The 27,810-nt window shown below is 39.1% G+C and overlaps 3 protein-coding genes across 6 annotated transcripts; 2 read left to right on the top strand and 1 right to left on the bottom strand.

Moving 5' to 3' along the window:
• The first annotated feature begins 4 nt into the window (after window positions 1–4).
• Window positions 5–21,270, top strand: myrf (myelin regulatory factor). The gene is made up of 28 exons (XM_078256228.1): window positions 5–50; window positions 4,249–4,363; window positions 4,713–4,756; window positions 9,193–9,283; window positions 9,435–9,713; window positions 10,211–10,272; window positions 11,005–11,227; window positions 11,358–11,458; window positions 11,620–11,734; window positions 12,591–12,786; window positions 12,879–12,955; window positions 13,053–13,163; window positions 13,260–13,398; window positions 14,836–15,036; window positions 15,358–15,466; window positions 15,677–15,786; window positions 15,866–16,026; window positions 16,136–16,208; window positions 16,448–16,530; window positions 16,635–16,703; window positions 17,105–17,172; window positions 17,285–17,359; window positions 17,440–17,670; window positions 17,848–17,941; window positions 18,450–18,512; window positions 18,841–18,946; window positions 19,036–19,110; window positions 19,261–21,270. The coding sequence occupies exons 1-28, from the start codon at window positions 5–7 to the stop codon at window positions 19,339–19,341; spliced, it is 3,198 nt and encodes a 1,065-aa protein (XP_078112354.1). The 3' UTR covers window positions 19,342–21,270.
• Window positions 21,271–21,926: 656 nt separating this feature from the next.
• Window positions 21,927–24,120, top strand: tmem258 (transmembrane protein 258). Its single transcript, XM_078257107.1, has 4 exons — window positions 21,927–22,037; window positions 22,379–22,488; window positions 23,745–23,873; window positions 23,967–24,120. Exons 1-3 carry the CDS (start codon window positions 22,035–22,037, stop codon window positions 23,869–23,871), a joined length of 240 nt encoding a protein of 79 aa, XP_078113233.1. The 5' UTR covers window positions 21,927–22,034; the 3' UTR covers window positions 23,872–23,873; window positions 23,967–24,120.
• A 313-nt stretch (window positions 24,121–24,433) lies between these two features.
• On the bottom strand, window positions 24,434–27,605 carry tmem138 (transmembrane protein 138). Of its 4 annotated transcripts, XM_078257105.1 has the most exons (6): window positions 27,485–27,605; window positions 26,756–26,959; window positions 26,429–26,571; window positions 25,411–25,582; window positions 25,157–25,232; window positions 24,434–25,071 (listed from the first exon to the last, which is right to left on the bottom strand). In XM_078257105.1, exons 3-6 carry the CDS (start codon window positions 26,554–26,556, stop codon window positions 24,959–24,961), a joined length of 489 nt encoding a protein of 162 aa, XP_078113231.1. In that variant the 5' UTR covers window positions 26,557–26,571; window positions 26,756–26,959; window positions 27,485–27,605; the 3' UTR covers window positions 24,434–24,958. The 4 variants fall into 4 exon arrangements, with proteins under 4 accessions (XP_078113231.1, XP_078113228.1, XP_078113229.1 ...); XM_078257102.1 differs by having other exon boundaries at window positions 26,429–26,959; XM_078257103.1 differs by having other exon boundaries at window positions 26,429–26,956.
• Window positions 27,606–27,810: the final 205 nt, after the last annotated feature.

The following is a 27,810-nucleotide window of genomic DNA, read 5'->3' as shown; positions in this document are numbered from 1 at the left end:
TATGATGGACGTGGTAGATGAAACAGAAGCGTTACAGAGATTTTTTGAAGGTAAGGATATCTGATTATGATATGTATTTACCAATACAATTCGGTATTAAAACTCATTGTACAGAACATTAATCGTAGCCTAGAGCGGAAATTTCTTTTGTTTCTTTTACAATCACTTTGACATTATTTGTTTTAGTGACGAAGAACAAAACTAAATGTGTTGAAGTGTAAGCTCTTGTCAAATCTAGTTTGACCTGGTGTACTATTGTAGCCTATAGTTTAACTTCAGTGTCACAGAGCCTGGTTTAAACTATACTGACGCACACATGGCAGGTGGTTAACATCACAATAATAATAGCCTAGCTGTTTCCCAAATACAATGTGCACTGCACTTGGTTTTTACTTAAACCTTGTTCATCTTAAAAACTAAAAATGTAAGAAGTCAGGAGGTTTAACGGGTACAGGGAGCAAAAGTGCTGGTGATGGGTAACAGATCAAGTTAAACGGGGAATCCTAAAAAAAAAAACGAGGTGGAGGAGGGTGGGGTTGAGCGTTGGAAGGGTGTAGGAATTCAAGCCAAGATAAATGGTGTGTTTTGCAAGGGTGCTGTGGCACAATGTGTGTGTTAGAGACAGACATGAGCAATGATGTAGTGTTGCTCATCAGGCAAACGACCATGAATAGATCCAAAATTAGTTCAGAAAAGCACCACTTTATGCGTATCCCCTAAAAATCACCTTGATAAAGATACAATATTATATACTATGACTTTAAATAATAAGTTAATATTATTAATATTAATAATATACTATTTTCAACATGTTCAAAAATAGTTTTTTGGTTTCTCCTGTATTACATCCCTAATTTACCAACCCTTTTTCTTAACTACATCTTGGGTGTGTGTGTTGACTTACACACAGATCTTGACTGAATTGTGTTCATTTAATCTGTAACAGTTTGAGAATAATAATCCCTTTGTGAATTTATTTCTGCAATTATTTTTACATTTTGTCACATTTGTTTTAAGAGTTTTTCACTGTGCTCTGTGACTTTCAGCTTGCTTTTTTTTTTTAAAGAAACTTAATGTCAAATGTTCCAGAAGTCAAGTGCACATAAAACACATACTGTGGTTTATGTATAATAAGTTATCTGTGGAGAGACTTAACACTTGATTATAGTATACACAGAGTGTTGACTTAAATATACACAGCCATCCATGACTGTCAAAGGTTCCTTGCCACTCTGACAGGAATTTAGTGTGTTTACATTCTTGCTTTGGGAGTAAAAGAGATGTTCTTACTTGGACTAAAATGTCATCCTTTCCATGAGAAGTATATAGAAGGTGCCGCCTCAGATGCTTATTTTCTGATTTAACTTGTTGTTTTTCTTAACTAACACTAGTGATATCAAACTCCTAATTATATCTCTCTCAGATCTCGGAATCAAGCCCTTTGGTTATCAACCTTGAATTTAAATTGGTGACAGAAAGTAACATCAATAACCCTTCAATTTGATATATTAGATAATTAGTGTCCATGTTCATCTTGCCCTTTATCTGAAAGAGACACAGTTATACAGAAGTGCACACACATACACACACACACACACAAACACACACACACACACACACACACACACACACACACACACACACACACACACACACACACACACACACACACACACACTGCACTATAATGGATTCCGGCACTGGTAAACTGTGTTTTAATAGGATTAGTGAAATATGTATACATTCACACTAATGCACAGTGTACATTCCTGGCATTGCCCCAGTGGCTGTTAAAACACAATGAGGTGAGACTGGTGTTTCTCCTCGAGTATTTGGCCTTCCCCAGGCGCTCTCTCTCTCTCTCTCTCTCTGACTCCATTAGAGTGACAGTGAGCAGACAGGGTGAGGAGGTGAGATAGTGCAGACTCAGGATGGAGAGAGACTGGCCTGTTGAGAGAAACCCAGTTAAACTACCAACCTCCCCCAAAACTTGACCTTCTCCTCTATGATTCACTTTATACAACAGTCGCTCACAGTCGCAGAACCATGTTTGCACATAAAAGGATCATGACATTTATAGCTGTTGTGTTGTGTTACTCCAAGTAATGCCCCATCCTAAGTCAACCAAACACTTGATTAAATGATGACCCACACTGCCTGTGCTACATTTTCAGCATATCCTGAAGACCAAATGCATTGGAATTGAAACATTCATGTACAATGTTTTGAAGATTATGTATGCAGACAAATAGTTTTTGCCTCTGCAATAAAGGTAGATCCAGCAGACATTAGATTGCATATATATATATATATATATATATGAACTAGAATAAGCACCTATAGCCACGGTAGCAGCTCTGTAAGGCTGTACTTATGCACAGCAGAGCTTTGATTTAAATTTAATATTAGAAATAGGGCTGCAACTAACAGTTATTTTCCCCTTCTCAATTAATCTTCAAAAATAATAATTTTCTTGATTAATTGTTTGGGCTGTAACAGTTTCCTCCAGTGAAACCCAAAGATATACAGGTTACAACCACATAAGACAAAGACACCAACACATCCTCACAATTGAGAAGCTGAAACTGATGTATTTTGGCAGATTTGCCACAAAATAATTACTCCAAATGATTTTCAAAATAGTTGCGGATTAATTTCCTGAAGATCGATTAATTGATCAATCCATTGTTTTAGCTGTAGTCAGGATGCTAACATGCTCACAATGGCAATGCTAAACATGCTTTACTTTGTGTTTACCATGTTCAGCATCTTAGCTTAGTATGTTAGCATAATAACATTTTCTAATTTAGCTCAAAAGAAAGTACAGCTGAGGCTGAGCGAATGTCATTGATGTAATTAACGTCAAACCAAAGTATTGGACAAAGTAATGACCTGATGGTAGCACTAGCGCTGTCAGCGCCACCAAAGCTGTTACAATTCGTCGTGATGTAGGCATGAATGTCTGCATGGCAATCCATTTAATAGCCTCAGAAACATTCTATCTCAACATTGGCACTAGATGGAAACGTCAAGGAATCACCAAAGTCAGTGGGATTCATCCTCTGGGGAACATGAATGTCTGTACAAAATGTCATGGCAATCCATCCAATAGTTGTCAAGATATTCAGAGGGGGGACAGGGGCACCTGAGTACACTGAGTGATTTGCAGCCTTTAATAGTGCAAACCGACTAACGTTTTGACTCTACTGTCGCTTGTCATAATGGACAAAGACATTATGCAAACGCATATACAGTCAACCTAGAACAGGTGTACAATTGTCATTGAATAATTGGGTGAAGAGGATTTCAAACCTTTTGGATAATGGATCCAGGGGTGGAAATTGAACCCTGTTTTACTTGTTAAGGTATCTCATTCTGGACCAACGGTGGTGAACATTACTATCCACAGAACCTGCTGCTGCTGCTAATGTGGCTGAAAACCTATATTTTGAAAATGAGCATATTCCCCTCCTAACCATCTGAGTCTGAAGGTGAATTAATCACCTTCTTGCTCCATATTGCCCTTAAAAGATGAACTCATCACACATGTTACTATATCAAAATTCCTATTAAGTCCCGCTGTACTCCCACAGTAGTAGTTATATATCATGGATGGGAAGGCCGTCGTCCATCTTGGAAAACCTGTGTGAAACAGAGCAAAGTTTGGACGGTTTCTCTGATTTACAGGTTTAGCAATACATTGCAGTTAGAGGAATGTATTGTTTTTGAGCAGCCATGCTTACAGTGCTTACAATTAGGTTTTATTTTTCATTGTTGTGCCTCACTCCCATCAGTGATGACTGCCAACTGAGTAATCCTCAGCCAGTGCATGTTGTTTGTGGTTGAACTGGACTGCAGGAGATGAATTCTTAATTTTATGTGTGTGTTCATGTGTGTGTCTGTTATAACTTAAAGAGAGGCTGTTATAGGGAAAAAACTTGGACTGCAGTATTAGAGTGCAAGGTTTGTCTGCGTCCTGAATGTCATCCTATAGTATATAGTATAAAAAACACAGTTTTTTTATTCATCTACATGAATGAATTCTGAATTCTGAGCATTATAATATGTGAATCTTTCCTTTGCTTCTTCTTCTTCTTCTTCTTCTTCTTCTTCTTCTTCTTCTTCTTCTTCTTCTTCTTCTTCTTCTTCTTCATGTTACTCTACATCTTTCTATTCTTTTACCTCCTCGATGTCTTCTTCATCTTCTTGCATCTTCTCTCTCTCGTCGTGCTCTGTAATTCTGTGTAGTGCTGGCCCTCAAACTCAACCTCACATTCGCAGTGTTCGTGATTTTTTTCCAGCCTTCCTCCATGTCCCGGCCCCAGCCTTGTCACTCCTGTAATCTCCTGAGCCAGGTCCGCCGGTGCGACCAGTGCTTGTGTGCGACTAGGGCTGTGTGTGGTAGCCTGGTACAGCCCTTTCTCATGACTGAGGAATAATCCTCATTATAACACTCTCCGAGCCTTTCTCACACACACTCGCACACATATGCTTTTACACATAGGCATGCACGCCAGACACACACACACACACACACACACACACACACACACACACACACACACACACACACACACACACACACACACACACACACACATTTGTTACTCTGATCTGCGACTCTCAGGTCTACAGAAGAAAGTCTTTTCAGCCCGAGTAGGGAAACATGTGAAAAATTAGAGAGGAATTGTTCTTCTCATCTTCTGTTTCAGGTGCTTTCATCTCAAGGACATCAACATGCTTTGGCTACGCGCAGGTACTCTGCCGCTCTGTCCACTCTGCTTCTATTTAGCTGTGATTTATTAGTCCCTACCTGAGGAGCGGCTTTGTGTTTGTATTCACTTCTTAATTAGTATCTGTGTCATAGTGATGCTTTTCACTCGTTTACCAGTTTAACCCTGTCTTGTAAACAAATGGAGAAGGTCTATAATTCTAAGGCTATATGTCAGAGCTGTCTAACACTTTTTTTTTTACTATTTATATCTGTATGTGTGTTAAATTGTACATTGGAGCCACAATCTCTGTATTCATAGACTGTGCAGCCTCTTGTAGAACAACTGAGAGATTGTTTGCTTGTGTACATTGATTATATGGACATTACTAAGATCTGTCAAGTTATTTTTTGTTGATTTTTGTGAAAATAAAAATCCGTAAGTGCATTGAGATATAAGGGCATATAGACTAATAGCACCTGTTAATTTATTGTAGATATCTACCTGTTATATAATACGTTAAATAATTCTATACAAACAGCTGTTTTAATGTTAGTTGTAAAGCTTTTGAAATTAGCTTTTAAATTATTGGTTCAGTATGTAATTTGATGTTAAATATCTTAGAAAGTGTGTTGACTGTCTGTATAATATGTGCGTGTATGTGCAGCCAAGTTCATTCTGGGCTGTTTGGTAATCAGATGGACTTTGTTCCTCCTCTGAAAGTGTTTAGGCTAATTATTAACACACATGTAAGTGTGTACAAATCTCATTTGGACGCAAAACATCTTCAAGTTTTGTTCAGCTTTAATGCTCCTTCAAATTAATTTTCTTGCATGGCTGTGGTCTTAGTAATAGCTTACACAACTCTACAGGAAGATAATTAAGTTATATGCTACTATTTTTAAAAGAATAATGTAAGGAAAAGCTGTTCATTTGATTGAATGATATAAGTCAAATCATGTTTAATGGGTACTCAAACACTTGGTTCTCTGTTTGTGTTCATTTTAGATTATTACTGCTGACAACCCAGGCATTGAAATGGTGGCATAACACACACATATACAAACAAACAAACACACACATGCACGCGTATGCCTACAGGCATACACACACACACTTGCCTCTCAGCCCGTAATCTCTCAAAAGGCCAGTCTGTATCGAAGTTGGACTGACAATCATTTCACTGTTCCTTGTTAAACACAGCTGGACAGAGAAAACATAGAGGGCGGGGGCATTTACACATCCAGTTCACAGCAATTTAAACTTAACTGATTCAGTGAGTCAGAGGTTACGGTTACTTAATTTATCTTTCTATTATTCTTTACCTGCACTAGAATAGCATTTAATGACAGCCTTTCCCATAACTTTCCTACAATCATTACAAATGGCAAAAACTCTCTTGTTTGATTTGTTGATAGTTACAATGGTGAAAGTATCTTTAAGAGGCACCAAACATACTCTATCTTTTCTCAGTGAACATGTTCATCAGCAGAAAAGTTATGAGAGACTTAGAAAAATGCTATTTTAATGCCTTGGCTTTTGTAGGTTTGTTTGGCTTTGGATTTATATATACATACTTGTTTTGTAACACTTCTTCTTACCAATGATTTCACAGTCTAGTCTGAAAATTATCCACCCTATGAACTGTACACATGTTAATTTCATGTTACCTCCTTTTAATGTGAAATTTGCCTCCACACAGTGATCAACTTACCTAACTGTGCTTTTTACAGTTCAGTAGTTAATGATATAACTTCATTAAAATATATGCAGCGGTATGCCCTATACATTGGAGTTCATGCAGGTGGATAAATGAGGCTACAAATAAGATTACGATTAATTTTTGTGCTTCAGTGTGCAACTACAATATATTCTTATCTGTTTGCAGAAAGTGTTAACCGTTAAGTATAAATGTTACTGTTGTTCCACTGAAAAGTAATTTAGACAAATATATAAAGGTGTAACATTGGCATCTGAAAAATGTATTTTCTCATGCTCCAATCTTTGAAAGGTTCAACGCAATTGAAGTGGCTGTAATCAATATTTTATGCTATAACAATGGATCAAATTACAACGTGAAAATGATGTGACAATGTGAAAGGGGTCACTTGCTAAAGATTGATTGGGGTGATTGCTGAAAATTATCAGTCAAATCTGCAGCTCCCCTCGGCTTTACAGGGCTTGAGAGTATCAGCTCATTGTTTATCTGTTCGGCATTTAGCAGCTAAAGAGCCAAATATTTCCATCAGGAGTTGGTGGAGACCAAAAACAGAGCTTACAGAAAGTGAATATTGGACTTCCATTCATTGTTTGTTAACAAGTTTGTCAAATTAATTTAAAGTTGTCATATGTATGTATATAGTTTATAGCAAAAAAAAAGTTTATATAATAGTAGTATATAAAATAGTATAAAATTGTTGATAATACATAACTGGGTTTTGGTAGAGGACTTGATTTTTGATCAGGGTCTTGAACTTCTGCCACTCTTGACTTGAACTTAACTGCGCTCGTTGAACTTCTCTTGGACACTTTATTATAGCCCTGTTTCATTTTCTCTTCTCAGTCTTCCTTGTAGGGGTCTCCCTCTGTCATCCCATCCTTGGACATCAAACTTGTATTCTGTCTTTCTTGCCCCTGCTCTCGTCAAGCTTCATCTATCTACCCTCCCCTCTCCCTCCATCCCTCTATTTTTCGTTATCAGGCCTGCCAGCTTAAATTTACCGCCTATTTGGGTGGGGTGCACATCTGGATCTTATTTAAGGGGAACCATACTGCTTTTCTCCCCTTGCACTGGCACGTATTAAGAGACATTAACCATCTGTTTCTATCCAGCCAAGAAAGCTAGTCAGTGTAAACATGCAAGTTTTCTCCAAAAACATGGTAATGTGAGAATTTATAATGGTAAACAATAGAATATGGGGTGTTCTTGATTTAATTGGTTGGAGACAAGTGGTTTGGTTTGTGGGTTTACTAATTGAGGTTATAAGATGCTCATACTGTCAGCGCTGCGCTTCGATAGGACGAAGCATATATTTTTCCTGAGATAAATAATTTGTGGTGAACGGCAATGTGTAGAGAGAGTTAGGAGAGAAACTGTGACTATAATACTAATAAGTGACATTTCTGTTGGGTTTCTGATGAAAAGTGAAGCATTAGTTGAAGATAAAAAAGAGGGAAGAGGAGATTTTTTTTCCAACGCTAACACAAAAATTCCTTGCATTCCCAACTGAGTAGCTGCTTAATCTATCAGGGAAAGTGTGTGTGTGTGTGTGTGTGTGTGTGTGTGTGTGTGTGTGTGTGTGTGTGTGTGTGTGTGTGTGTGTGTGTGTGTGTGTGTGAGAGAGAGAGAGAGAGAGACTGGGGTTGCCTGCCCACCCACTATATACCAGGTCCTTACCCTCTGCTTCACCCCCTCCGTCCTGCTCCCCCTCTCCTCTCGCACACTCACTCTGTTTCCAGCATCTGCAGTCTGGGACAACTGGTGACAGCTTTAAAGAAAATGCATCACTTTCTCTCATGTAACATTTGAGTTGAATGCTCTGGGTGCAATAGAGAAGGCTGGTTTATAAAAAAAAAAAAGTCCTTTAATCTATTCTAAATATATGCATAAGCGAGTGCTTGTTCTGCATGTTGGAGTTTTAAAGATTAAGTGGGGTCATGTGTTTGGGATTTGTGAGACTTTGGCTATCAAAGGGTGAAAATGACCCTGGGGTGAAGTAAAGGGAGCATTAGGGAATTCATTACTAATATATATATATTTTATAAAAGTATTTTACATTTCTAAGTATTTATAAGAGTATTTTAAGTAAAGTTGAATCTAAATCAAATCTAAAACATGCCACACACAATGCGAAGGAGCAAACTTTTAGATTTAGTTTATCTTTAACATAGATGTCAATTGTAGCGAACATAGAAAATGGGGATTACACAATCTAGTTTAGTAACTCTAGTTAGTAATTTAATTTTTTATTTATTTTTTAATTCAAATTGATTATTACTGTGATTCTGTTTTAATGGGGAAAGGCAGCTGAGGTACAACATAGTAACTGTCAACTGGAGTGATTCCAGTCTATATGTGTAAGCACTTAGAGGCACTGAATCATCAATATGTGATTTGTAATGTTGACTACTAACACATATTTAGACTGTTGGTCACTCCTGTTACATTAATCTTTAAATTCTCAGAAAGCAGAGCTCTTCTTTTTTCATGTGTTCTTGATTATGTTTAATTAGCAAAAGGTTGTGAATTTTCCTAATAAAAATTCATTGATACAATGTAATCAGGAGTATGCAAAAGAAGCTATAAATGATAATATGAGTTAAAAATATCTTATTAGATAGATTGATATATTCTAGATAGAACATTGTGTTGAAACTAGAGCTATTGTGGCAGTGTGTGGAGTTGCTGAAAGATTCCCATTGCTAATTCCCAGATGCTCTCCATCTCCCCTCTGTGTTCCCGACCCTCCCTTCACCACAGGTCATGATATTATCAGTTCTCTGGAGCCAGCCAACATCGACACAAGTATCCTGGAAGAGTACATCAGCAAGGAGGACGATAGCACTGACATGTCAGTAGGGACTCCAGCAATGTCCAGCAATGTCAAAACAACATACACCAACCGAATCAGATCATGTCGTTACAAATGAATTAGTTTTTTTCTGATAAGGCTAATCCCTTTTTCTTCTTCTTCTTTTTCTTCTTCTTCTTCTTTCTCCCAGCTGTTTCTCAGAGGTCCACAGCACCCCAGGACCAAATTACTCATCTCCCCAGGCAGGAGTGTCCTCCTCTGGGGGGTTGGTGTGTGGTGTGAGCCCCCCTATTCCACTGCGCCAAGGAGCCCCTCCGCCTGGGCCTCCTAACTGTCAGAACGCCTACCCCCCAGGTCCATCCCTGGGCCTCCGACACAACTACCTCTGCCTGGGACAGCAGCAACAGCAGCAGCAGCAGCAGCAGCAGGCTCACATCAAGCCTGAGCACAGGGGCCACTACGCTCCAGGGTAAGCACAATACCAAGGAGGTGGATGGATAGAGGTACAAGAAGGAGAAAGTATAGCACGAGCTGATCCTTAGGAATGTTCAAGAAATGTTGAAGATGCTCAAACACTCAAATGTTAAACATGAAATCAGGCAGAAGTGGAAAACACTACTACATGCCCATTACGCAATCAATACTTGATTTAGCTACATTTGTACAAATAAAAAACTAGCTGGTCAAGAGGGGGAGGGAGACTGATAACAGAGAGAGAGAGAGAGTCAAATTACATCCTGCGAAGAAGTCCTGACGCACACAATCTTGTGTAAAGAATATCTACTCACTTACTCTGTTCCCAAAGGAGAGTTTCTCCCTCACATATAATGGCAGTTTAGAAAAAAGAAGAATATACGAGCAAGGGCTTCCCAACTTCAAGCATGGTATTTTCATTTTTATGATTTAAAAATTGAATATTTGTGTTTTTGTGAATATAACATCTACTGCCTTCTGGGTTTTTTTCAGGACACTACCTGAGTCCCCCCCAGACTCCAGCTCAGAGCCATACTCTCCACAGCAAGTGAATGGTAAGTAACACATCTTTTTCCTCTCCCTGCAAAAATGTGTATAAAGAATTGGACAAAGAGCACACACAAAGTAGAACATATAACAAACATGGTGCTTTAATCTGTAGATTGCACTCAGAGTCAGAGAAAGCCACTGTATTCAAGTATTCAAGGTGTATGTGGGTCACAGTTAAATCAATATATGTTACTCATCACATTGTTGTATTTAAATGGAGCATAAAGACAAAAAGAAGTTCATGTGCAAACCAATCAATATATTGAATGCTGTGTGTATCTGTCATTTATTAATCAGGAGTTTACATAATTTGTCTGGAAAATGGATTTTATCAACTGAAATAAAAAAAAATTGAACTTACAAGCTTTCATTTCAAGTGTTTCCACAAAGAATGAGCCAGCATATGTTTGATCTGTTTCAACATACAAGTTGAACAACAACAACGGTACTCAAAGTCATCATGTACTTCTTGCCGCTCACACACCTTCATTGGTCTTGCCCGTTGGTGAGAAGGTGTGGAAGAGTGTTATCTGATGGGCATCCCTCCAGTTCTCCAGTTAGAAACAATAGAAATACCTTTAGCTAAGGTTAGCGGGAAGTAGAATAAAATATAGTCTGAAATGCAGAATGGACAGATCTTGAGAAGAAAAAGCTGCATTCTGTGTGTGATCAAATGTAACAGTATGTGTAATCATGTAAACATTATTGTTGTTGTTATTCACCGTTGTGTCTTTTAGATCCTCACATGATCAGGACCATGACACCAGAGAACATGTGTCACATGACTCCAACACCACCCCTCCCACCACACGGGCACTATCCCAGCATGCATCGGGACATGTACCTGAAGCCTGAGTCCATGATATCACAGTATCCCATTGGTCCAGCCACAAGCGGAAGTGGAGACATGCAGCAGACTCAGATGCTCCATCAGCTACTGCAGCATCCACAGGGGCAGGAGTGAGTCATGAAGATATACAGGAGGGATGGATGGAGGGAGGGATGTGGTGTCCAGTTTGTATGGAGCAAAAGGAATGATGGGATTAGAAATGTGTGCCACTTTTGACTGTGTTTCCATCTTCTCACACAGCGGCATCCCTGTTCACCAGGCCAAGAAGAGGAAGCACTCTGACTCTCCCAACAGCACCCTCAATTCCCAAATCCTCACAGGTATCATCAAACAAGAACCAGGTAGGCAGGCATCTTTCTTCTCTTCCTCAAACCCTCTACCTCACGCTCACCTGCTCTTACCTACCCTTTAACTCTTGTACAGATAAAGACCTTTACAGAACAGTTGCGGACATTCATTGCATGTTTCTGTCTTGCTTTAATTGCTGATCTGTTTGTCACAGGTTTAATGCAGGATTCAGACAACTCCTATCTGGACCCAAACTATCAGTGCATTAAGTGGCAGCCTCACCAGCAGAACAAGTGGACACCACTGTATGACGCAAACTGCAAAGAGCTGTGGGTGGAATTTATTTTTGGCATGTCTGTACATCTTGAAGTCTTTATTTTGGGAAGAAAAGGCTGAAAGCACTCTGCAGAGCCCAAAATTAAAGAAGTTATAATTGGTTAAATGAATAATTCAAAGTATACAGCGGGAGTGGCAATGGAATAGTAGGGTTGCAGAGGTCTACAAATTCCTCTGAGGTGAGCTCTGTGGAGGAGTTAACGAGTGCAGGGTTTCGGCTTAGGAAGACAACGTGAGGAGGGGTTAAAGGGAGAAATTTGTGTGCACCTACTTGTGCTTTTGCAATGCCAAAATAGAAAAAAAAATCTATATATAGGGAGGAAGGTTAAAATGAACTCACAAGACCTTTCAGATATGTAATCAAAACCATCTGCTTGCCCATCACAACTTTTAGCTTATAGCCCAGAGTGTTTTCATTGGTTTTAAATTAGATTTATTAAGTCTTTCAGACGATCTCAGTCCTCAGTGTTGTAAAGTAATGGCAAAACTAATCTCTACCAATGAGGAGATGTTTATTTACATTAAAAATTGCTTGGATTTTTTGTCAGCATCACAAGAATCTAATAGGTGTGTCAGTCACCATCTCCATATTAGCTCACCACATACATTATAATATGTTGTCCATTTCTTCACCAAATTACATATGTTACATTTGCCCTGTTCACATCTCTCAAAGGGCTTGGATCTAAAAACATGTGGAAGACCCCTGTAGTACAGTCAAGAGTCTCCCTCTGGTGATAAAAATGGCAAAACTCTGCAGTATGCAGCAGTTTTTCCACTTTTCTTACAACATATACGAGCCTTCTATTCACATTATTCAAATGTCACAATCTCTTTCCCTGTCTTCAGTCCAATGCCAACCTACCGTGTTGATGCTGACAAGGGCTTCAACTTCTCCTTGGCTGATGATGCTTTTGTTTGCCAGAAGAAGAATCATTTCCAGGTCACAGTATACATAGGCATGCTGGGAGATCCCAAGTACATCAAGACAAGTGACGGCCTGCAGCCCATTGACTGTTTCTATCTCAAACTCAACGGAGTAAAGGTTCGCAGACGCAAAATAGTGAACATGGCATCAACTTAGATAATGAACTCCACAGCATTAAGTGTACATTATATTTCTCTCTTCATTGCCAGGTGGAGGCTGTGAATCAGTCTATCAGTGTGGAGCAGTCACAGTCTGACCGTAGCAAGAGACCCTTCAAGCCAGTGATGTAAGTCTGAACACTTTAATGGAAAGGTTCCCGGAACAGTATACAGCTGTAAAAGGAGGATTTCTTTGAATAACATGTTGTGTTTTGTTTCTCCCAGGGTCACCCTGCCCTCAGAGCAGGTCACAAAGGTCACAGTGGGGAGGCTCCACTTCAGCGAGACCACTGCAAATAACATGAGGAAGAAGGGCAAACCAAACCCTGACCAGAGGTGAACGACGTGTCATCACATGTAAACAAATGATTCACTATGATCCCGTCATAGCTCCAGTAGTCATATCTACTCCTGATGTTTTTGTCATCACAGGTATTTTATGCTGGTGGTGGCTCTGCATGCTCAGTCCCACAGTCAGAGCTACACTGTGGCTGCCCAAGCATCCGAGAGGATCATCGTCAGGGTAACGTCTGGCCATGTCTGTCTGCCTCCTACAACAATCATATCCCTTGTGAATGTGACACCTTTGGTCTACTTTACATAACTTTCTGCACTTCAAAACCACTGTGTAGATCTCAACATCTTCTACATTGTCTGTCTTTCCATTCCTTTTATCTATATGGCTGTGATCCCCAGCACACTTATTGTGCAATCCAATATACGCAGTAAACTGGGCTGTGAAAACCATGTATCTTCAAAACGTCAGCCTTTACATCGTTTTCACTGGACAGCAATGTCATTGTACTTACTCCAGATGTCTAAAACATGTAATTGCAGTGTATAGTTAACTGCATGAGCTTAAGAAGTATTAGAGCTATTTGAAAGCTACACAATCATTTACTTTTAGCTAATGGGCTTACATGAGACCACAATTTGGTGAATAATTTTATAAACTCATAACATTTAAACATTGACTAAGCTATAAAGTCTAATGTAAAGTCAACCCTTTACATCTTAGGCTTGTTTTAAAGGAATAGTTCCACGTTTTGGGTAATACACCTTTCTTGTCTTATATCTGTAAGATAATATATGGCTGGAAGCAGCTGCTGATTAGCTTAGCTTAGCATTAAGACTGGAAACGGGGAAACAGCTAGCCTGTCTTAGTCCAACAAAACAAAATCAACGAAATATGCTTACCAGCACCTCTAAAGCTCACAACAACAAAAAGAAGTGTAAAAACAATAAATTGTGGTTGTTTTACAGGGGTTATGTGTTAGAGCCTTTCTTAAAACTTTTTTGTGCCAAGGCCCAGTAATGTTTGGCCCTCATCCTCTGGGGCCCACTTACAGAAATACATGGAGAATGAACGCGACACTTCTGCCACAGCATGCCCACAGCAGAGCATGTCCATTATAAACTGTAAACTGTAAACTGTAAAAGACTGTAAACATCACTTCACTGGAACTTTAAACAAAATGTGTCAATATTATTGTGTACCTAAACTTTGTATTACCTACATTTAAAATTACATTCTGGGCTACAGTCAAAACATTCTGGGCTAAAGCCCCAGAAAAAATGAACCTGGCGACACCAATGGAGTTGCCTAAACAAAGGGAGACACCTGTTTGATTCAAGCCACGACACATGCGTGCCTCTTTCATTGCTGCGGCTCCGTCGGCTACAGTTATTTTATTTTTTGGTGGGGGTACCGCAGCCCAGCAGGCATTCCTCCACGGCCCGGCCCCATAGTTTGAGAAAGGCTGTGTTAGACCATTTCTTAACTGGGAGCTGTGCAGAGCACTGCCTGGAGTCTCTACTGGTTGTCTGGAAGACTGGTATCGATTTTCTCATTTAACTCTCAGCAAGAAAGCGAATAAGCATATTTTTCAAAATGTCGAACTTTTCCTTTAAAAACATTGTAATTTTTTGGATTACTTTTTTTGGCATATCTTTTAGAAACATCTAAACTACTGTTTGCCTGTGCACCTTCTCCTTTGTCTCTCTACAGGCATCCAACCCAGGCCAGTTTGAAAGTGACAGCGAGGTGCTGTGGCAGCGTGGCCAACTGCCAGACTCAGTCTACCACCACGGGAGAGTTGGCATTAACACCGACCGGCCGGATGAGGCCCTTGTTGTCCATGGCAACCTGAAGGTCATGGGCTCCCTGGTACACCCATCTGACATCAGGGCCAAAGAAAATGTCCAGGAGGTCAGGATGACACTCAGTGTGTATGTATATGGGCGTGTGTTTGTGCATGTGCATGTGTTTGTGTGTGTGTGTGTGTGTGTGTGTGTGTGTGTGTGTGTGTGTGTGTGTGTGTGTGTGTTTTAGTGTGTCATTTTGTGCCTCGTGTGCTTGTCATCATGAATCATGTCATCCAAATGCCCATGCTCAGCACAGCTGACTGTGCAGTTGAACTCTGAGTTTTGTCTTTTCATTGTTCTTGATTCAAGCATTTTCATCTGCAACCGGAACATTGTGTTTTCATACCATCTGCATGGACATCATTGTCATTCTGTCTGTGTGTAGGTCAACACCACAGACAATTTGAAACGGATTTCTCAGATGAGGCTGGTCCATTATCAATACAAGCCTGAGTTTGCTGCCACCGTGGGCATAGAGAACACTGCAGAGACTGGTAACAACTTCATGAATAACAAATTTAAATTCTTGCATCCATCATCTTATTTCTTTGTACGCTGTATATCATGTTATCATCTTAATGTCTTAATATTTGATCTGTATTTTGCTCCATGTGCATTGTTATGCAAGTGTGTTCTGTAGCTGTGCATGCAGTCATGCTTTCACTACTCTTTTTCACTTCAGTACTTCTTATATTCTCCTGCAGGAGTGATCGCTCAAGAGGTTCAGCAAATCTTGCCTGAAGCGGTGAAGGAGGGGGGCGATGTGGTGTGCGCCAATGGAGAAACTATCTCCAACCTGTTAGTGGTCAACAAGGTAATGAAAACACATAAACATACAGTGCACACAGACATCACTTCCATACACACTATCAGCTCTCCCTCTTATTTCAAAGGATCTTATCTTCATGGAGAACGTGGGAGCGGTGAAGGAGCTGTGTAAGCTCACAGACAACCTGGAGACTCGTATAGATGAACTGGAGCGCTGGAGCCGAAAACTGGCCAAACTACGTCGTCTTGACAGCATGAAGAGCACCGTGAGTGGAAGTACTGTCAGGTGAGAGCAATGAGCAGAAGTCGCCTCAAATTTAGGTTTAGTTTGTTAAAGAATCTTGTATGATTAGAAAAGAATTGATAGATTATTTTTGTTTTTCTTACCCATGTAGCCAATCAGGGAGTTATTTCAGCAGAACAGGAAGCGGCCCACTCAGGAAGAAGACAGTCAAACCTGGGAGCAAGGTCTGTGGTGATAATTATGTATTTAAACGGGCACTAAACCATTCAGCTTCTTTTTTCGTATGTTAAACAGCTATTTTGTATATATTGTTTATTTCATATTAATTTGTAATATGTTTGTTTATGTATGCACCAACCACCAAGGCAAATGTCTTGTGTTACTCACCTTACTTGGCAATAAATCCTTTTCTGATTCTGATTCTGATTACAACTTTAATGTAATCTGTGTGTTGTTATTGCAGAATTCGGCTCCAGATCAAGGCTGCATCAGCCAGAGGTTCATGCAGGGAACCATCCTGGCACTGGTCATTGTCATGGCCTTCAGGTTAGACTGAGCAAAATGTGTTTGGGGATGGAGTGGTGGGTAAACAAAAAAATCAGCTTCATCTGCATACAATAGTGACATGATCTTTATTTGTCCCCCAACAGTGTCATTTCCATGTCCGTCCTTTATGTGTTGACTCTTCACCATAGAGGAGACGTCACAGAGAAAGATGGGTATGTACTTTTGAGGGAAAGAGACGCTTAAGCTTTATAGTAAAAAAAATCAATCTCTCCTCTATTAATGTCTTTCTATATAATCTGTTCCTGCTTTCTGTAGCTATGTTCCTTCCTGTGTTCTCTACATCTCTTGGATGCCCATCTTCACTGCCACTGTAACTTTCTGTCCACCTGTCTGCCCATGGTACCTGCCTTTTTTGCTACTTCATTGTTTCATTTTCTGATCTACTCTTTCAGTCTTATCTTTGATTGATTAGTTGGGTGTTTCCTTTTTCTTGTCTGAAAGGAGATTATGAGTCACTTATCTATACACCGTAAAAGTAATTGAGTTTGAAATGTATCATTATTTTACTGAAAGCATGCTCTTGACTTCCTGTACTGCCATCTGATTGGTGCAGGTCCAGAGCTGCATTGGGATCCTCACGTAGGAGTCCATATACTCCACTGTCCACCACCCCTGCACCAGGTGAGTGGAATGACTGACCACCTGGCTAAGTTTGGTAGTTTTAAAAACCACAGAAATCAACAGGCTAACTCAGATCTGTCCCTTTACTCTCATTCTCTTACAAACACTGCAGCTTGCTGTTCGACTACAGCCATAAACAACCAATCAGCTACAGATTTGATATTGAATAACAACCAGTCCACACCAGGTAAGTAAGCAAGAAATATGACATGTTTTCCTATAGTGTACATTTGTCTTCGATGCAGGTTAAAAATCTTCTTTCTCTAGATTTAGGCAGCCTGGTTCCCACACCAGGAACTATGATCAAGAAGGCCAAGTCCAGACCAATGGACAAGGATGGCCGCAATAGAAACCGTCTGAGTCACACCTCAGCACCTTTGTACTTTGCCAAGTCTAAAAGGCCGGCACCTACAGACCTGGGAGGAGTGGGAGCTACCAACCGTCTGCCCCCAGGTCAGCCGACACTGCCACGCAGACAACGCAGCCTACACACAAAGGGTAAATCCACAAACACAGCCCAGACATGGCACTTTCTTCACACATATAACATGCAGTATACAAACACAGTAAAGCCATGTGTTTGACAACAGCAAACAAAGCTTATCTACATACTATACAACGGAATTCTACAGTATGGGTACGGTGTTCATAGTGCAGCTTTTCTTACTTTTGCAGGAGGAAGGTCAGCTCCCTCTCTGACTAGTCTACATATCGTGGAGACAAACCAAGAGATCACAGCACAAACTTGCGCAACACCAGAAAGCTGCAGGTATATACTTAAAAGTTGCACTAGTATTGAGTTGACATTGTACAGATGGGTGACATATTAAAAAAAGCAACATAAAGTGTCCTAGTAAGGTGATGGTCCACGAGCAGCCAGAACAGCTTCAATGCTCCTTGGCATAGATCCCCCAAGTCTCTGCACTCTACTTGAGGGATGAACACAAGTTTTTCAAAAAATATTCCCTAATTAGGTGTTTTTATGATGGTAGTGGTGAGTGCTGTATTACTTCTCGGTCCAAAGTTTTAGTCGGGTTGAGATCTGGTGATTGTGAAGGCCATTGCATGTATTTCACATCATTTTCAAAGTCATCAAACTACTAAGTGAAACGTCATGCACTGGATGGAAGCATCTGAATGTTTCTCCGCTCATTTATGTGAATTTCTTCCTTTCATTTGTAACTTCTCTGTGTGTTTTCCTTTTACGCAATTACAGTTTAAATTCAGGTCTTGATGCTTAATGCTGATGCTATATATCTCTTTGACTTTGACTCTAGCTATACAGTATCACTCCATGGAAACAGAAATTCCTCCATCTCACAAATCACTTTGCACATGACGTGAGTATACAAACATCACACTATCTACATAACTGCATGCATGCAGTGGTAATGCTTACCTTTACAGGTCTATCATTTCCAAAGGTTTCCTGTCAAGAGTCATGTAATTTGGCAGTAATTATTTGTAAAATAGAGACCAGAGAAAAGGTTTTAATCGATACACTTCCAATGAATTAATTCCAATAATTGCTAAACTAGCTTTACCAAGACCATTGTAGTCAGTGCACAGCAGGTCAGCTGATATAAAACAAAGTAAAACCTGTGCAACTAAAACATAACATTTCAACTGTAGGCCAAAGAGACAGCAAGCATATTTAATTCATTGCAGGTCCACGAACAGCGTGTGGGTACGCCAATGTGGAGCCACCAAGGGACATTTATGCCCCAACCACACAGAGACAGAGCTCTATGGGGGACAGAGTACATCAACAAAGGTATATAATGAGAATCATGATCCATCACATTATTATTAATCAAATGAATTATTTACTGACTCATTATATTCTTCATACTTTTTTCTAAGGGGACTCATCACCTTTGGTCAGTGCCCGTGCTGTCCTTCCAAGACATCACCTATCACTTCCGTGTCTCCCTGTCTGTAAGTAAACTTGGCTTCTAAAATATGAGAGGCTTTTAGACGCTGTGTGGTTCCTTGTGTGTTGTTGATCCAATTATTATAGTACTTAGTTTAAATTAAGACAATGATTGATTCATACATGTTTTATCTCCATGTGCTTTCCATTGACAGAGTGAGGCGAGCTGTGCCACTGAAGGAGAAACCTCATCATACTCTGACTACCATTTTACCATTCAAAACATCTGTGTGTGAGAAGGAAGACAATGTGTCCCAGTGTCTTTACAATACACCACATTTGTGGTTCCATTTGTACGCTGTTGTGATAGTATAGGATTTTGTCTCATTATTGTACGTTATTTTTTAAAGATATTCATACAGAACAAATTATATACCACTGTCCCTGTCACTGTTATCACCTCCACATGTATATGCATTAAGACATCTCTTTTTGCTGTGATGACTGGAGTTTGAAACACTGTTTTTTTCTGTCACTGAAAATGTTTTAGATCACTGTAACTGACGTCTGTGTTGTGTCACTGTTAACTGAGTCCATGAGTTTATAGGTCATTTTATTAATGATCACCAAGTCCATACTTAATACAAGCCAGAATTACTTTTTAGCAGAATTCAAGTTTCTAAATGAAGTCCAGGCTAAGATACAATAGATGCTGCACACATTTCTTTTTTTTCCTAATACAATGAATCTCTAAGTACGATGAAATCAGTGTCGACTAAAAACAAAAACACTTTTCAATAGTTTTATACACTGGAAAGAAGATCATTGGCCTCTGCTGAAGGCCTCAGTGAATTGTTGCAATTCGCACTGAAGATATACTGTACCTCAGTAGTGCACACTGGCAAAATCCTGGGCCCCCCTAGTCTGCTTTCTCATCATGCAGCATCTGACTAAACACTGTACAGAGAAGGTAATACTGTGCAGTATTGCTATCTCAATTGTGACATTGAGTGAAACTTCAAATTGTTACATTAAATGTTTATGCATACTATTACACAGAAATCTTCATTATCGTTCCGAAAATGAAGTTATACAAGTCATACTAATTTCAGCAGATTCACTGGAAGACATGCAATAAGACTGGTAAACAAAGTAAACAATTCACTGGAACTGAACATGTAGAAACACTGACAGCTCTTAGCATCTGATAGTGAATGCAACAAGTCCAACACTGACTATATTTTAAGAAACACTGGAATAGCTTACACTGTATTTGCTAACCGGACAGAATGCTGGTAAGGCAATAAGTGGCATAAATCATTTCAGTTGCATGCCCAATCATTTCTCTAAAATTATACATCTCAGCTCAGAGGCAAATCAAATGCTTCAGCTATGAAAATTCATTTTTAATGGCTCGATCATAAAGCTGAGGAGGAGTTGCATTTATTTATGCACACTGCAGAGATAAAATTAAACACTGGACAGTTTCATGTATTTCTCTGGATGTTTTGAATACTTTTCCTGTGCCTTTACAATTAAGAATATGTAGTAATAACACTTTGAGTATAACTGGATTGTATGTATGATGTTTTCTTCTATTATCTTTTCTTGTTTTAAAGCCATTCTCCACTTACTCTCACCACCATGCTTTTGTTGCGTTTGTCAAAATTTGTTTTTAAATTCATATTCCATATGTGTCTATTCAGAAAGAAAAAAATACAATAGTGTATCTCAAATGTAAAACCAATATTAAATAGGAAAAACAGCCATCAGACAAACGTTTATTGAATTTATCATATTATTAGGACACTGTAAAATGCTTTTAGTATAATTATTATGACTTCAGTGGGTATAGTGTACTATTTTAGCTTATTTATAATGCACCAGCTAGCATAATGAAACCACTGTAGCACTTTTTGCACTGTATATATGAACTGCTTTTGCTCTATCCAATACACCAGACTGTTTTCATATACTCTGGTAGAACTGCATTACATGTAACTGTATAGCTTCATTTTGTTACTACCAATGCTCCTTTTTTATCTGATGTGTTTTATCATATTGTTTTTATAGTTGATATTTTTTTGGGTTGTTGTATTATCAATAATATATTAACCTTTAGCTAATGGAGCCGAGAAATTATTGACAAACATGTAAACACACACACACACACACACACACACACACACACACACACACACACACACACACACACACACACACATAGCAATACATTTCTAAAATTCCATAACACTAAAACTCGTTGAGTACTTTAATATCACTACTTTGTCGTTTTAGCCCATTTTATCATTACATTTTTCAAAGCCTTTTGTCAAAAAAATATGCTGTAATACTATGTAAATGCATGTAGTAAATAAATTTGTGATTGAATTTTCTGTAGTGTTTGATTGTCAAACTGCTTCATGAGCTGAAAACTAATTGCTCACTTTGTCCGCTAGATGGCAGCCGGAGATTTATTAACAGTCGTTGGGGATAATGTGAAGTATCTGCCCTGAAATAAGCCTTTCAGGTAGCGGAGTGGCTACTTTTTATACATCCATGAGTGCCTACCACCGATGTTATGCCTACTAGTACCCTTGTCGAATATGAAGAAGTTTCTTATTTCTTGGCATAGTTATAGGGGGATACACATTGTTTTAAACTGCTAAAATAGTACATTATAATGCACAGTCTCTGCCATACCAACAGACTGAGCCCGTTAACATCCATACCTGAGCCTCATGGGTGTATAAAAAAAAAACCTGAACCTATGTGCCATGGATGTATTAAGAGAACGCTATGTGCCCATAAACGTGCCATATGAGCCTATGGGGAGGAGAAGCCTGAGAGGCTAATTTGAGGATTACAAAACATCACAGCAAACGTCAACTGTACGTCACGAAAGAAACCAGGAAGTGATAGTCAGTAGTACGTGGCCTTATCATCTTGGATCATAGAAACTAAACAGCAGCTCCGGTTCATTGCAAAAATGGTAGAATTACTCATCTTTATCTTGTTTATATAAGTTCTAGCTGTGATATACAATGATATGCAGTTTGTTTCCTCAGCAAAACAAGCGTTCATGCGTTTTCGGTGTGAAATTATGCTTTATGCAGCAATGTATATGCAGACTAGCAGAGCAACGTTAGCTTCTCATGTCAAATCCACTGATTTAGCCGCTCTAGTTAAACAAAATGAATACTTCTTTCAACACTAATTAAACGCTGTAGACGCGGCACATTGTGGTAGGAAGTTAAACTACAGTTTGGCGGTTATGGAGGTGATGTAGCTTGTCTAACCTGATTGTATCTAAACTCTTGGCTGTGGCTGCAGGAACTCGAGGCTATGACCAGATACACCAGCCCGGTGAACCCGGCTGTGTTCCCCCACCTCACTGTCGTCCTGCTGGCCATCGGCATGTTCTTCACTGCCTGGTTCTTCGTGTATCCTTTCCCTGCTTGTTCCACATAACACTGTGTATGTGGGTAACATGACAGAAGGGGTCATTAGGTTACTGCAGAACAGCAACCTGCAGTGAAACCGTACAAGATTACGTTAAGGATCATATCAGTGCCTTTACATGCTATAGCCCATCTTACTTCAAGCTAAGTTAGTAGCACAGGTTTGCCATTTCTCATGGAGCACAATAAGTAAAACCATACCATAGGTTTTTTAGATATTTGTTCTTTCAACCCTCCAGGCACCCACTGGTTTCCTCTCATTTGAGTACAATGTGAAATTTAAATGATAAATCCAGTTAATTACAATTTACGATCTATAGCTCAGCCAATGATTTTAATTGATAACAATAACACAAACACTTACAGAGTTAATTGCTGAGATAAATAAGTAAGATGAGACAAGAAACTCAAGCAGTCAGTTGCTCACACATATTTCAAACAAACTCCCAGCCATACTTAGTTGGAAGAGAAAATGAAGGTGAATGATAAAATTGTCTGTTGTAAACATCCAAACATGGCACTTTACAGACTTACTTCATGCTTCAGCTTTAACCTATGGACCTTGGGGTGTCCACTCAGTTTTCGTGTACAATAGGGGAGTATTGCAGATATTTTAGTTTTCACTCTCGGCTGTATCTTCAATTCAAGTGGTAGCTAATTTGGCTGAACTGTTGAAGAAATATTAACCACGTTAGGTTCATGCCGGAAATGTTGTCTTAATTAACACAGCAAAGAATTGACGTTATTTTTCTTTCAAAATGATTTCTAGATATGAGATAGAGACTTAACTTTTACATCATAATACAGTACATGTTGATAGACAGGAATTAAACCATTTAAAGGCACAATCATTGATCAAAATGTAAACCAAAAGAAAATTTGAAATCCACAATTAGAAATAAGACAAAGATGAAATCTAAGTCTGTAATATTTTCAGATGCGGTAAAAAGTTTGTTTACATTATTTGATAGTAAAACTGGTGTAGTGGACCATGTTTAAATTATACTCAGTTTTTGATAATTGTTCATTTTTTATCGCATTCAATTGCCACTGTGCCTTTTTTAACATAAGTGTCATTAAAGAATACAAAATGACGGTACACTAATACTATGATACACTAATGCTGTTGTATTATTTATATTATAATAGGCTACACAGCAGGAGGCATTAAACATGTCAAAGAGCAAATTTAGCTGTTGATTATATTTTCAATGCGCTAGCCCTTAACTTCTCGTCAGCTACGAGGTGACATCAACAAAATACACCAGGGACGTCTACAAAGAGCTGCTGATCTCCCTCGTGGCTTCACTTTTCATGGGCTTCGGTGTGCTGTTCTTACTACTCTGGGTTGGCATCTATGTATGAAGGTACATTTAAAATATTAAGATCTAGTTTTATTTGTAATCACCGAAACAGTTTTTCAGTGGTTAACTTTGTTCCCTCTCATTGTCTTCCTGCAGTTTTGGGTGACTGACTTAAAAGAATATCACACATTCCAGTGGAACTGAGGACATCACACAAAACACAGGACAGGATTTAATTGGACTGCACTGACGACATTTTGGGATCATATTGGATTGGTTTTCTTGTCACAAGTAAAGGGGATTTGTAAAACTTTTGGTGTCTTTGTTTAGCCTGATATCTGCAACAATTACAATAATCCACAGATCTAATAGATTTGAACAATTGTATAAATGGTTGATTAACCGTTTTATTTAGAGGAGACCTGACGTTCACTGGAACTGGACCTGTTGGATCCTTGAGATTAGAAGGTTATTTTGACACACTGAAGACTATTTATGGTCTGTTTCACTAGTGGTGCCTAAAACCCCCAATCCCTGATTAATCTTTTTGTTAAAAATAGAGCAGTCTGTTTCACCTTGTCTACAGGATAATACTCACCTTGTGATGAAGGATGACACCGGGATTAGAGAAGGATTGTTTAATAAAAACAGCAGGAACACAATTCAAAAAGACACCCCCACACTCAAAGAAAACAGGATTTACATGAAAATAGGCTTATTAAAATGGCATTAACCATGTAAACACAGCACATACTAACCTTACATAAAGCAACACAAACCAACAGGTTTCCTCCTTTGCAGGGGAATAACTACTCCACTAGAACTATTCCAATGTGTTGCATTCTATCTGCAACTCAAATTGATTTACAAAGGCCACATAGATTAACAGACACAATCTTCCTAATTAATACAATACTGCTATGGTTGGCTTATCTGCCACTGTAATCCCATACAACCATCTGCCCGCTTGGCTACAAAGAGCCAGTAAACACAAACTGGTTTCAGACTTGGCTTAATCCAGAGCTTTGTTTTTTTTAAATGGAAAAATAGTCAAAAATTCAGAGTTGCTGATGATGATGCCCGGTGTTAAGTCAGAAGGGCCTTTCTTTGCAAAACCTTTTAAGGTCTTTCTTAAAACTGTCTCTTCTTCACTGACGAGCTCTGGCAAAGGCATCCCGCAACCACAGAGAGTCCTCATACAGCCTTGGGTCTCCCATATACTCTGCTGTTCGTTTGTATAAGTAGTAATACAACACTGCCGCTGGTAACAGGAAAAAAAGCACAGTTACTCAATGACTACAGAAAGTGAAAAGTAAAATGTATCTCTGAATTGATTAACCAATTACCTGTTCTGTGGAAAACAAACAAAGCTTGAAGACCATCAGTCCAAACAAAATGGTTGGACTCAATCCATCTAAGGTTCTAGGAAAAAGATAATTATCAGGAGTAGTTTGTGTGGATCAAAATTCTCCACAGTTACTCTGATATAGGATGACATTGGTTACATGAATATTTCACTTAGATAATAAAATGTAAGTTTTGATTTGGTGTTTGCACAAAGTTGACGTGCAGGTGTCTGTGTTGGTGTGACGAAGCTTACCAACACCCAGCAGTGGAAGCAGATGCTGAGCGTCAGGTAAAGACCAGACAATATCAGCAGAGCCCTGAACCTCTCCAGCAGCAGGGACAGCAGGCCAACCTGGAACACGTAGGTGTTGAACATCATCAGCAGAATGATGATCACGTTGAACAAGATGGCAATGTCCTGGATGCTGTAGACAGATTTTACTGGTTGATATTTTTTGGAATATTGGTTTCTGATGGAGTGAGCAGTGTGTGCTTACTACTTACTACTTTTTCATGCAGCAGTAAAGTGTAAACTAGATAATGACTGTGTCATTAGTTTTCTAAACAAAGGTCCTATAGTAAAAATAAATCAATATAGACCCTGTATGGATGCTGACGACATCTCACAAAAATTAGCTCTGGTTATGACAAGGCTTCATTCACTGACCAGGACATTTTGTAATGATACCGTAATGGGATATAAATGGTTGGTCTAAAATATATCAAAGACATCAGAGCACCTGAAGCACTGCAAATAATTAAACAGTGCAGCAAACGGGAGTTTTGATGATAACCAGTTACTAAAATAGTAGAACAAATTAATTTCAATGTACAACCCCAAGCATGATAAACCACAATAATGTATGAGTTAAGTCAAATTGGCATCTGAATAATATAAATCTCTGGCAACTCCTCTAAATGCTGTTTTATTCAACTGGGGGATGAGTTTATTAATCAGAAATGACTGCTATTTTCAGCCTTAATTATACTTAGTTTTAGTCCAGCTCTGCCAAATGAGAGCCACAACTTATTATGTCAAAAGATTCCAGTTTGTAATGGTAAGACGTATAAAATATAATAAATATCAAGTGAAGAAAGAAAGCAAGTCTGCATGTTTGAAGATGTAACCAGACAGTATTTGATATTTTTACTTGATAAATATAACTTTTTAAAAATGAAATCAATCAGCTGCAATTAATGTTGTTTTGTTTTTAAACTAATTGACTGATGTTAAATCAATAATCATATCAGCATGCAGTTCAGTGACTCACATGAAAAGCACTAGTTGGATGACAGGCGCTCCCCTCAGGAGTTCACTGAAGGAGTTGACGAAGAGGTCATAGGCCAACAGTGTCAGCTGGATCAGCAGCACCAGGGAGTAGTTACTAGTCTGGAGCATCTTCAGGGATGGATTCTGCAAACCACAAAGCTTCACAGTCTATTCGCCTCCTTGCTTCTGGCTGTTTTTCTTTACGCTTGCAATATGCAGGTACTTGATGGTGGTGACACAAGTCTATTTGGTCTAGATTCACCCCCTACTGTACATACTGGAGTACAAAAACACTGCACAGGTCTAGAAGCAGGCAGACAGTACTAACTTCATAAATTGTCCATTTCCTTTACATGTTCTATTGCTTTAGGTTGTCTTCACTTCAGTGTGTCCTTCTGTTCATACTGTCCTTAAGGAGAAAAGTATCTTGGTGAAGATTGCAGGCAGTTCAAAATATCAGATTAAGATATTTTCATATTCTGCATGTTGACATCTTTGATGTGGAAAGTCTGCTCGTCTGCTGCATTTCCTGCTAGGAAGAACAGAAAAGATGTGAAACAACAGAGACGTTGTCGTATGGTTGGAAGAAAAAGCATTGTGATTTTTTTGTTCTCCTCCGAAGCATATTCACAACTCATATCTTTGCCATGCATCCATCTCCAGTGCGGAGGAGGGTTGTGTATCTTGTCGTCTGACACAGATTTAGCAGTAAATCTAATGGAAAGGTCAAAACTGAGATTACAGATTAATACGGACACCACTGTCTCTTTTTCTGGTAACACACTCCCTTCCTTTTTACGCATCTAATCTACCCATGACATGGCAGCCTTAGGTCATTTGGTCCTGGCTTTAGCTAGCTAATCCTGGAGACAGATAATAGAGTAAGCCTACAACTAACTGTTTTACAATCTCATTTCCACAACAAATCACTCTGTTGGCAGTGGCACAGCTCGGATTTTCACTTCGAGGAACTCCCTCCAGTCACGATTGCTATAACCATCACAAGTGTGTTAACGTTATAAATCGGCTTCACAAATACCATATAACACCCACTTACCAAAAAAATACGTCAGCCGGAGCCAAGAAGAACTCCTAAATTGCTCATATTTTACTTTTATCGGCAAACAATGCTACCCACTTGGAGCCTCCACTGCTGCTTTTCAGCATGTATTTCCGTAAATTCCATGGTAACGGTCCTTCGTACCGTAATAACAGATTTATAGGTTCTAGGAATATTCCTCAAAACTATAGAGATTACGGTATATTTCGTCGTTGTATTGATTGTAATGGCCCTATTATTTCCTAAACGTTACTGAAAGTAGCTGCTGTCGGGAAGTGAAAACAATTAATGAACATTTAGGGGGGAAAGTGTGTGCCATCATT

This window comes from Sander vitreus, chromosome 8 (genome assembly GCF_031162955.1).
Source record: "Sander vitreus isolate 19-12246 chromosome 8, sanVit1, whole genome shotgun sequence".
NCBI lineage: Eukaryota > Metazoa > Chordata > Actinopteri > Perciformes > Percidae > Sander > Sander vitreus.
The sequence above is the reverse complement of the archived record's forward strand: the minus strand, read 5'-3'. Positions and strand labels throughout refer to the sequence as shown.